The sequence below is a fragment of the Helianthus annuus genome, chromosome 5, assembly GCF_002127325.2.
Source record: "Helianthus annuus cultivar XRQ/B chromosome 5, HanXRQr2.0-SUNRISE, whole genome shotgun sequence".
In the NCBI taxonomy this organism is placed as follows: Eukaryota; Viridiplantae; Streptophyta; class Magnoliopsida; order Asterales; family Asteraceae; genus Helianthus; species Helianthus annuus.
This window is the reverse complement of record NC_035437.2, coordinates 170,985,942-170,996,509: the sequence shown is the minus strand read 5'-3', so window position 1 is coordinate 170,996,509 and position 10,568 is coordinate 170,985,942. Positions and strand designations below refer to the sequence as shown.

General features: G+C 36.3%; 2 protein-coding genes across 2 annotated transcripts; one reads left to right on the top strand and one right to left on the bottom strand.

Moving 5' to 3' along the window:
* The first annotated feature begins 1,030 nt into the window (after window positions 1–1,030).
* On the top strand, window positions 1,031–8,351 carry LOC110942082 (imidazole glycerol phosphate synthase hisHF, chloroplastic). The gene is made up of 19 exons (XM_022183789.2): window positions 1,031–1,246; window positions 1,350–1,432; window positions 1,797–1,891; window positions 2,611–2,714; window positions 2,912–3,081; window positions 3,169–3,283; window positions 3,773–3,828; window positions 3,920–3,958; window positions 4,085–4,183; window positions 4,278–4,340; window positions 4,406–4,468; window positions 5,053–5,135; window positions 5,210–5,318; window positions 6,203–6,256; window positions 6,363–6,450; window positions 6,545–6,582; window positions 7,218–7,323; window positions 7,419–7,585; window positions 8,101–8,351. Exons 1-19 carry the CDS (start codon window positions 1,090–1,092, stop codon window positions 8,158–8,160), a joined length of 1,749 nt encoding a protein of 582 aa, XP_022039481.1. The 5' UTR covers window positions 1,031–1,089; the 3' UTR covers window positions 8,161–8,351.
* A 1,130-nt stretch (window positions 8,352–9,481) lies between these two features.
* LOC110944071 (acanthoscurrin-2-like) lies at window positions 9,482–10,012 on the bottom strand. Its single transcript, XM_022185791.1, has one exon. The coding sequence runs from the start codon at window positions 10,010–10,012 to the stop codon at window positions 9,482–9,484; it is 531 nt and encodes a 176-aa protein (XP_022041483.1).
* Window positions 10,013–10,568: the final 556 nt, after the last annotated feature.

Here is a 10,568-nt window from a genome sequence, read left to right as displayed (position 1 = left end):
TAGTTTGTTAGGAGTTAGTGATTATAAGCTCCCGCTTCTCACATTGGAGTGTTCAGGTTGTTTATTTTTGCAATTGAATATTATTTCTTTTCTCTATTGTCATTCTTAAACCATCCTTATAATCCTTATATATTTTTGGATAAGGAATTGAATGTGAGAGTGTTTTAGAAAACAAGATATAAATTTATAAAATTATAACACAAATTAATAACGCCTGCGCGAGAGGCTTTATAACACAAATTAATTTAGAAAACATGATATAAATTTAGAAAACAGGAGTGCTTATGTGACAGCAAACATAACGCCTTCGCGAGAGGCTTTATAACACAAATTAATTTAGGGAGGAAAGTACAAAGTTAGTCCCTGTGGTTTACGAAAATTTTGGATTTGATCCCTTGCTTTTCAAAAGTACACAAATGGTCATTGTAGTTTTGCACTTTGTAACACATTTAGTCCCTACCCAACAAATCTAAAAGTTTCAGGAGGTCCAAGTTAAGGACTAAATGTGTTACAATGTGAAAACCAAAAGGACCATGTATATACTTTTGAAAAAAGTTGAGTACTAATTGCCATAACGACTACTTTTAGACCACCCGTAGTGGTGTGGATTTGGGGCATTTTTTTGCCCGAAAATGCCAAAGCACGCCCTGGTAATGGCCCCCTTGGGCTTTTTTTGGTTTTTTTGTCCTAGGCGTTTTAAAAACAATGCCAAAGCCTCATTTTGATGGCCCAATCACGTATAAGCCCCATCTTCTTTAGCCAACCAATTTTTTTCATGGTTTTTATTTATTTAATTCTTTACACCTCTTTTAAATTTAACGTTATGCCCACGTCCCCACTATACCCATTTTAAAAAAACGTCACTTTACTGATTAGGACGACACGTGACGGACAACGTCCAAGAGGGAGACATTATTCACTACAATCACTACGCATGTTCTTAGCGAACTAGTGGCCAAATTGAACCACATTAACCATGGTGAACTTTACTCATGTAAAAGTTAACCATAGTCTGACTTCACAAAACATTTGGATTTGAAACCGTCACCAGTATTCTAGGTTCCACTTTTGAAGCGTTTGTAGACAGAAATGGAGGCGGCGACGCTCAATTCACCGCAGTTTACCACCCTTCACGGTCCGCTACGTTCACGGAGGTCTCTACTGAAGTTACACAGCAATAGCATTAGCTTCAATTCTCCGGCAAAGTTCTCCGTTCGTGCCTCCGCCACTGGAGGCGGCGATTCAGGTCATCTAACTAATTCATTTTCTGTTAATCGTTAGTTATGCATGTATCAGATTTCAATCGTGTGTTAATTGTTGTTTATTGCAATTGTAATTGTAATTTGCAGCTGTAACTCTGCTTGATTATGGTGCTGGTAATGTTCAGAGTATTAGAAATGCAATTCGGTATCTAGGGCTCGATATCAAAGACGTAAGTTGTTGTTAATCACTGTGTATTTCAATTGCATGCTGTTGTATTTCTGATTAATATGAGCCATATGTGATAAACATTGGCGGTATGATATTAGATTATTCATTTGGAGTAAGATGTATTGTAAGGATTGCATGTTTGTATGCACAGTGGCGGATTTAGGATTCCGACCAAGCGGGAACGTTTTATAAATAGGCGGTAACGAAATCGAAAAAACGTCAAATTTTTCCAAAATTTACACTAAAAACGTCAAAAATTTTCCGACCAAGCGGTAGCGGAGGCTACCCCTTGGTTCTATATATATCCGCCCCTGTGTATGCATCGGTATGATGCTAGATTATTCATTCTGGCTTTCTTTATCCAGGTTCAAACACCAGAGGACATTTTAAATGCTAAACGCCTTATATTTCCTGGGGTTGGAGCGTTTGCTGCAATGATGGATGTGCTAAACCGAAATGGGTAATTTTCAAATTTAGGATGCTGTATTTTTGTGCTATGCAGTTAATGCGGTAAAATTTCGGATGTCGGTCAAGGACCGATATTTGAGATATAGGTTATCTCGGTGAGATATCGGTAATTTTAATATAACGCAGAATTTATATATATAGCAATTTAACACTAATAATTCGGTGATATATTGCATTGTTGTCAATAGCGAACATAGCGATCGCTATAGCGCGCTACGTAGCGTATAGGTCTAGGCTCAGTATTAGGGGTGTAGCGATAAACAACGATAATAGCGACAATTTATATTTTTAATATAAATAGCAATTAAATATAGCTATAAGATAGCTGGATTTTAGGCTTTTGTTAAATATACATGTAAAAACGCATATCTACCAGGGTATTTTGATATAATATACATATAAATTTTTAATTTTTTTTTTCTAATGTTTCGCTGTTTATAAAATAGCCCGCCCGTTATTTATCGCTATTTACTATGTAGCATAAAGGCACCTTATCGCTATTTGTTGCTATTCGCCATTAACAACTACGATATATCGGTCAAATATCAGTCAATATTGCCGATAATATCGGTACTGATATTTTGACACTGATAATTTACTAGGGGACCGATATATCACCGATATTAACTGCATAGTTTTTGTGTCCACTATACATATGCAATCGATGCATATTGTACATTTTTTATTATTTTTTCATTTTGATTGTTTTAGGATGGCTGAAGCACTTCACACATACATAGAGAAAGATCGCCCATTTTTAGGCATTTGTCTTGGTCTGCAACTACTCTTTGAATCAAGTGAAGAAAACGGTCCTGGTGGGTATATAATATTTTTAATTATAGTTACAGATATATAGTTGGTCTGTTTCTTAACAGATTTCAATATTTTTTTTTTCTTTTAACATATAAAGTTGTTTCATACTTTCATTCATGCAAATGGAACATGATACTGATATTGATATAATGTTGTTTCATCTATTATTTCAACTGAATTGATAAAATATCATTTTCAGTGAAAGGTCTTGGTGTGATTCCTGGGGTGGTTGGACGTTTCGATTCCTCTAACGGTTGCAGAGTGCCTCATATCGGTTGGAATTCATTGAAAGTTAATAAAGATTCAGTTATTTTAGATGATGTTGCAAATTCCCATGTATATTTTGTTCATTCTTACCGTGCTGTCCCGGTATGTTCGTTTTTTTAATCTTCTAAATCTTCGTCTTTTTTTACGGATTGACTTAATAGTTGACCTTGGTTTCATAAATATGTACAGTCAGAAGAAAACGAAGAGTGGATTTCATCCACTTGCAATTACGGGATTGATTTCATATCATCTATTAGAAGGGGAAATGTACACGCGGTTCAGTTTCACCCGGAGAAAAGTGGAGGCAAGTTTCATATTTATTATCTTTTAGAGTTAATAGCCAAAATGGTCCTTGAGGTTTGCTCACTTTTGCCATTTTAGTCCAAAATCCAAAATTTTTAAATCTGGGTCCCTGAGGTTTGCATTTTGTTGCCATTTTAGTCCAAATTTCAAAAACTCCCTTTTTTGACTGTTGCAACCAGCCTATTTTGTCCTTTTGTGCAGGGGTATTTTGGTCATTTTTATGAGTTATTATAACAAACTCAGATCAAGAACCCATAATACCCCTGCGCAAAAGGACAAAATAGGCTGGTTGCAACAGTCAAAAAAGAGGGTTTTTGAAATTTGGACTAAAATGGCAACAAAATGCAAACCTCAAGGACCCAGATTTAAAAATTTTGGATTTTGAACTAAAGTGGCAAAAGTGAACAAACCTCAGGGACCATTTTGGCTATTAACTCTATCTTTTACTTGTTAGAAGTAATTCAACTTAAACCATTTTGAAAATATTCAGATGTTGGTCTTTCAATACTGCGGAAGTTCTTGTTACCAAATTCTTCCATAACTAAGGTAGCCTTTAAGCCTTTTAATTTCTAATTTTATATACATGTATTTGCCTTCTATTTATTTCTAACAACATACTACCGTATTGTGAAGACAGAAGCCGTTGGAAGGGAAGGCTACAAAGCTCGCAAAGAGGGTGAGATTCACTAGAATTCTGGAATCGCTCGCATATCTCATATTTTTTTCACATTAGATATTTAATTTGTAATTAGGAATATGCTTTAATTAAATTATATTACTGACTGAAATCAACTAATTGCAGGTAATTGCTTGCCTTGATGTGAGAACGAATGATAACGGTGATCTTGTTGTTACTAAAGGAGACCAATATGACGTGAGAGAACAGACCAAAGATAATGAGGTATAATAAACGTTTCGTTATTTTTTGAATATATTTTGTTAGCTCTTTAATTCAGAAATAAAAATAATTAATTAATAGTGTTAATCTTAAATAGGTGAGGAACCTGGGTAAACCAGTTGAACTTGCCGGACAGTATTACATAGATGGAGCTGATGAGGTACTTTCTTTCACATTTTATTTTTAAATTATGTGTCGGTTCTAATAAATAACTATTAATTGCAGGTTAGCTTTTTAAATATTACAGGGTTTCGTGATTTTCCCCTGGGTGATTTGCCAATGTTGCAGGTATGTTCACTTGTTTAACCCGCTATTAATGATTACCAAAAAATAATATACAATAGAGTTATATGCCATTTTAGTCCCTGTGGTTTGGGCCATTTTGCCAGTTTAGTCCAAAGGTTTCATTTTTAACCTGTGGGTCCAAAAAGGTTTCACAGTTGCCATTTTAGTCCACTGGGTTAACTTCATCCATTTTTTCTGTTAACGAGAAGGCCAATTCGGTTATTTTATATGACTGAATTGCCCTTTTAGTTAACAGAATTACATACAAAATGACCAAATTGGACTTCTCGTTAACAGAAAAAATGGATGAAGTTAACCAAGTGGACTAAAATGGCAACTGTGAAACCTTTTTGGACCCACATGTTAAAAATGAAACCTTTGGACTAAACTGGCAAAATGGCACAAACCACAGGGACTAAAATGGCATTTAACTCTATACAATAATAATATGAATTTTTGGAGGTTGTATTCATTATGTATAGAGTTTGGTAGACATGTTAACCATTTAGTTGAGTCTTTTGATGTGTAATGTATAGGTTGAAGTTGCCACATATATATTCAACTAATGGCTTTTTATACTCTGATAGATCTTGAGGTACACGTCAGAGAATGTTTTTGTACCACTAACAGTTGGTGGTGGTATTCGAGATTTCACCGATGCAAATGGCAGGTAGTCATTTTGCCGCATTTTTTAATGTATTTGCGAGATACTTAAAACGCTTTAAATACTTTTACTTCTTGTAGATACTATTCTAGTTTGGAAGTAGCTTCAGAATATTTCAGATCTGGTGCAGATAAGATTTCTATTGGAAGTGATGCTGTTTATGCTGCCGAAGAATATCTAAAAACAGGGGTAAGACCGTAAGTCATAGTGGCGGACCCAGAAATTATTTGGTAGGGGTGCGGATGAGGTGTTCAACCATATTTTCAAGGGGTGCGGTCGGGTTTTTTGCCTAAAATATACACTAATTTTTTTTTTCAAGGGGTGCGGCCGCCCACCCTGGCCAAAGGCTAGGTCCGCCCATGCCGTAAGAACTGTTTTATATCGGGTATATTACACCAAAATGCAACTTACTTTCACCTTTACGCCATCGTGTGTAAAAAATGTTTCTTTCCCTTGCATGTGACATACTAACAGTTTTTTACAGTTTTACGTAAGCAACCTTTCGTAAAAGGCTACGTATATACAACGGTAGAAAATTGTAAGTATGTTGCAAACAATGAAAAAAAACATTTTATTTCATACAATGACAACATGATGAAAATAAGTTTGCATTTTAGTCAGGGGCTGTTTGGCAACATCTGAATGGTTAAGTGATGAACCAGTAAGAGGTCTGAACCATTAAGTGCTGAACCAGTAAGAGGTCTGAACCATTATGTGTTGAACCAGTAAGAGGTCTGAATCATTAAGAGCTTGTATAATGTTTAACCGTTCAGAGGCAAATGTCTGACCAATTCAGATTAGAGGTCTTAACCATTCAGACTCTGTATAATGCTTAACCATTCAGAGGCAAATGTCTGAACCATTCAGCCATCTGCTAGTGAAACAAACAGTCTGAACCATTAAGTGTTGAACCAGTAAAAGGTCTGAACCATTAAGTGTTGAACCAGTAAAAGGTCTGAACCATTAAGAGCCTCATTAAGAGGTAAACAAACAGGCCCTCAGTGTCACCAATCCATTTCTATTCTAAAATTTATATCGGTTTCGCTTTTTTTTTTTTTAATAATCTTTTACAGATAAAAACTGGAAAGAGCAGCTTAGAACAAATATCCAGAGTCTATGGGAATCAGGTTATTGTTTTCCTTTTTTCTCTTTTATGCATTTCTTACACTCATAAAAATATAAAATCTTTCCGATACATTTATAAGAGAACGTATATTCAATATAATTTTGCAGGCAGTGGTAGTAAGCATTGACCCTCGTAGACAATATTTGACCAGTCCTTATGAGGTCGGATTCAAATCCGTTAAAGTAAGCAACTTAGGTAAGTCAATTTATGTTATATTTCCAGTTTTATGATATTACCAGCCTTTAAGCTTTTATAAATACACACCCAACCTACAAATTGTTGATATCAGGACCAAATGGTGAAGAGTATGCATGGTATCAGTGCACGGTAAGTTTACTTTCATTCGCTTTGACACGTTTGTTTTTGGAGTTTTGTCATAAAATAACAATTTACTTTTAATAGTGTTTCATTTAGTCTTGTACTTTTTTTTTGTTCCGTTTTAGGCACCAAAGTTTGTAAAACTGTTACTTTTTAGCATGGTTGTAGAAATCGTTAGTCGCTAGTCGGCCGGTGGGGTGGGGACTAGCGATTTATCGGGATTAACCGGGGATTAATCGGATATAATCAGGATTAATTGTAATTAATCGAAAATTAATCGAGATTAATCAGTGATTAATCGGGGATTAATCAGTGCCTAGTCGGGATTTTTACAACCATGCTTTTTAGTCATTCAGTTACCTCGTAACTTCTTAAATCCGTTTTGTTGCTGACTTGGCTGTCGACATGGCAGTTGTCATGTACTTTTTTTTTACTGAAACACTGCTGACTTGGCAGTCAAATTAAATATATTTTATTTCATCATTTTTTTTCTTTTTTTTTTCAGAAAAATACACTTGGACTGTCACGTCATTAAGACCCGGTTTAACTAGAAAAAGAACATTGCTACATTATGACGGAAAAAATCTTTGTTTCTTACGTGTAACGGAAATATGTTATTTGAGAAAAAATATTCATTTAAATAGGTGAATGGTGGACGAGAGGGTCGACCAATTGGTGCTTATGAGCTGGCAAAAGCTGTTGAAGAATTGGGAGCTGGGGAGATACTGCTGAACTGTATCGACTGTGATGGTAAAATATAATTTTATATTATCAATCGTATTAATTAAAAGAAAATATTAGTCACATATTAATTTATTTTTGTTTTTGTTATTGTTATGTTTTAGGTCAAGGACAGGGATTTGATATCGATTTGATAAAGCTAATTTCTGATGCTGTGAGCATTCCTGTAATTGCGAGTAGTGGTGCTGGAAAAGCAGAACATTTTTCGGAAGTTTTTTCAGAAACAAATGCTTCTGCAGCTCTTGCTGCTGGCATTTTTCATAGGAAAGAGGTATTTTATAATCATATCACATATTTATTAATTTAAGAGTTAATTGCTCGGATGGTCCCTGTGGTTTCACGTTTTTTCACGTTTAGTCCCCACCTTTTGGAAATAGCAGGTATGCTCCCTATGGTTTGTCATTTTGTTACTCGGATAGTTCCCTGACATTTACTCAGGGGACTATCCGAGTAACAAAATGACAAACCATAGGGAGCATATCTGCTATTTCCGAACTAATTTACATCTACTCAGGGACTGTTTCCCCTGACATTTACTCAGGGACTATCCGAGTAACAGAATAACAAGCCATAGGGAGCATACCTGCTATTTTTAAAAGGTGGGGACTAAACGTGAAAAAACGTGAAACCACAGGGGCCATCCGGGCAATTAACTCTTAATTTAAACAATTGTTAAGTATACAAAATGCAAAATGATAACTAGTATTGACAATCTATCAGAGATAAATGTTTTATTGCTAATGCTATACAAAGTATTAACTAGTCATTTTTTTTGTTGGTATGCAGGTACCTATCCAGTCTGTAAAAGACCATCTATTAAAGAAAGGAATTGAAGTAAGGATATAGCTTCCAACCTATCCGGTAATAAAATGAAGGCAATGTTTCGAATTCATTTTTTTTACAACTTTAATCGTAACTGTGATCCTGTATCCTGTATCAAATTTTCCTTCTGGAACCAATAACTTTGACTTGATTTCTGTTAGTTATCGTACCGAATTCAAACCTTCTATTGAGCTCTTGAGCGAATAAGTTTGACTTGTGTGGGGGTGTACTTGTATTTCAGTTCCTGTTTATGCATTACTATGCAACAGGTTCAAAGTACAAACCAATGGATACGATCTAAGAAACTCTTGATCGGATCCGTTAAAAAAAGGTTTTGATGGAACACATGGGTTAATCAACCCCGTGATTCTACTCCATCGATCAAGTCACTCATTTGATTTTACACAATGGGAATTTTAAGGTTATAGAGCATACCTTGTATGACAAAACATTATCTTGTGGTGATAGTTAGGGTGGAAATGAGCTGAACTAAGCCTGAGTTTGGCTCGTCTTGAGCTTTATATCTTCAACTTTGATCGTATGAAAGTTTTCAAGCTTGAGCTTGGGTTGGGCTTGACTCGTTAGTTATTATTACCTGTTTATGTATACACCCATATAATTATTTGTGTGTATATTATAATTGCTATTGTATATACATAAAAAATGATATTTATTATTTAGGGGCTGGACCGTCTTCGCCGAGACCTTGAATTTCTGACCGAAGTGTCAAAGTCAAAACATCGTTCTTTGCACTCCGCATGTGTCATGCAGAGGCGAGGAGTTTGGGGTTGAGATAAGTACATTGGTATAAAGGTTGTGCGGATAACTTGATACCATTTTTGAGTATAATTGACACTGGAGGTTAGGGGCGAAACGAGGCTTTGTGGTACGGGTTATGTGACCCGTAGTTTTGTTTTTAAAATATAATTTATATACAATCAAACTTCAAAACCTTAGTGACCCCTAAGATTTTTTAATGGTGACCCATATGAAAAGATTTAACAATTTATGTATTTGCACATTTGTACCATGGGTATGCGTGTGGCACCGCTGGGACTATATACACTTGATTCGTGTATATATGTCTGTTTTGGTATAGTTCGCAAACTAGCATACGCGTAGGAACTGTATATACTTGATTCGAGTTCGATCTGTGAACATTAATATGATTTAAAATTATAGTTCATGAATATGCATCAGGTTTTGTTCAGTAGAGACAATGATACTGCCAGCTAAATTTTATAAGTAGTTGCTAATGAAACTGCATGCATGATAACACAATAAGTTAAACAAACACTAGATAATTTCCGTTACAACATCTGCATGCACAAGACACCGGAAGAACTCACGGCAATTCTCCGGTCCCCGCCGGCCCACTCATATCTCCGCCGCCGCTGCCAAACCCGAGGCGGCCGCCAAGTCCACCACCAATTCCTGCATTACCCAACCCAGTGTTACCCGTCCCAATCCCGCCACCCATTCCAATGCTCCGCCCCATCCCACCATCACCAAACCCTTGATCTCCACCAACGCCGCCACTTCCAAACCCCTGACCACCCATCGCCCCGCCACCTCCGTACACTCCACCACCACCAAATCCTTGCCCAAGCCCACCTGTTCCACCACCACCATCACCCCCCGCTCCGCCAAGTCCACCAAGACCAGGACCAGTACCGATGTTCCCACCAATGCCGCCAGATATTCCGGTGTTCATTCCCGGAATTGCTCCTCCAAGAAGGCCACCGCTACCCATGTTGGCTCCAGCTCCGACACCAAAGCTTCCGGATAAAGCATTCGCTTCTACCGGAAGATCTCGGGCGGAGATAACGGAAACAAGAGTAGTGGTGATGAGTAAATAGAGAAATTTTGATGACATTTTTGTTAGTAATGAGTCTGGGAAAGAGGTGAGATGGTTTTATAGAGGGTTTTGATATTGCATGCATGCATGAACATTAAATGGTGGTTTATGTGTTGTCAAGATATTTAATTTACCCTGTTCACCAAAATAGTCATGGTTTAGTAAATAAATATTAATATTATTACTATTACTATTACTATTATTAAAAAATTAAATATACATAAAAAGTGGCAAAGCTTGAGATTTCCGACCAAGGGGTTGAAAACGTATATACCCAAAAATATCTATAAAATCAGGGGGTCGAAAACGTATCTAGCAAAAAAAAAAATATACGAAAACTACATACTCTCAGTGGCGGACCCAAAAATTTTTCCATGGGGGTGCGGAACATTTTTAAAAATTTTAGGCCCCTAGGTATATAAGTAAAAAAATCGGTTCGTATCGGGTCGGATCGGGTTGGGTCATGTAAAATAAACAAACATCAAACTAAATTTATATAATCATCAAAAACATGTCAAACCTTGTTACAAACATAATTAAAACGTCGACGCCCTACGGGTTTTCATTTTTTGAA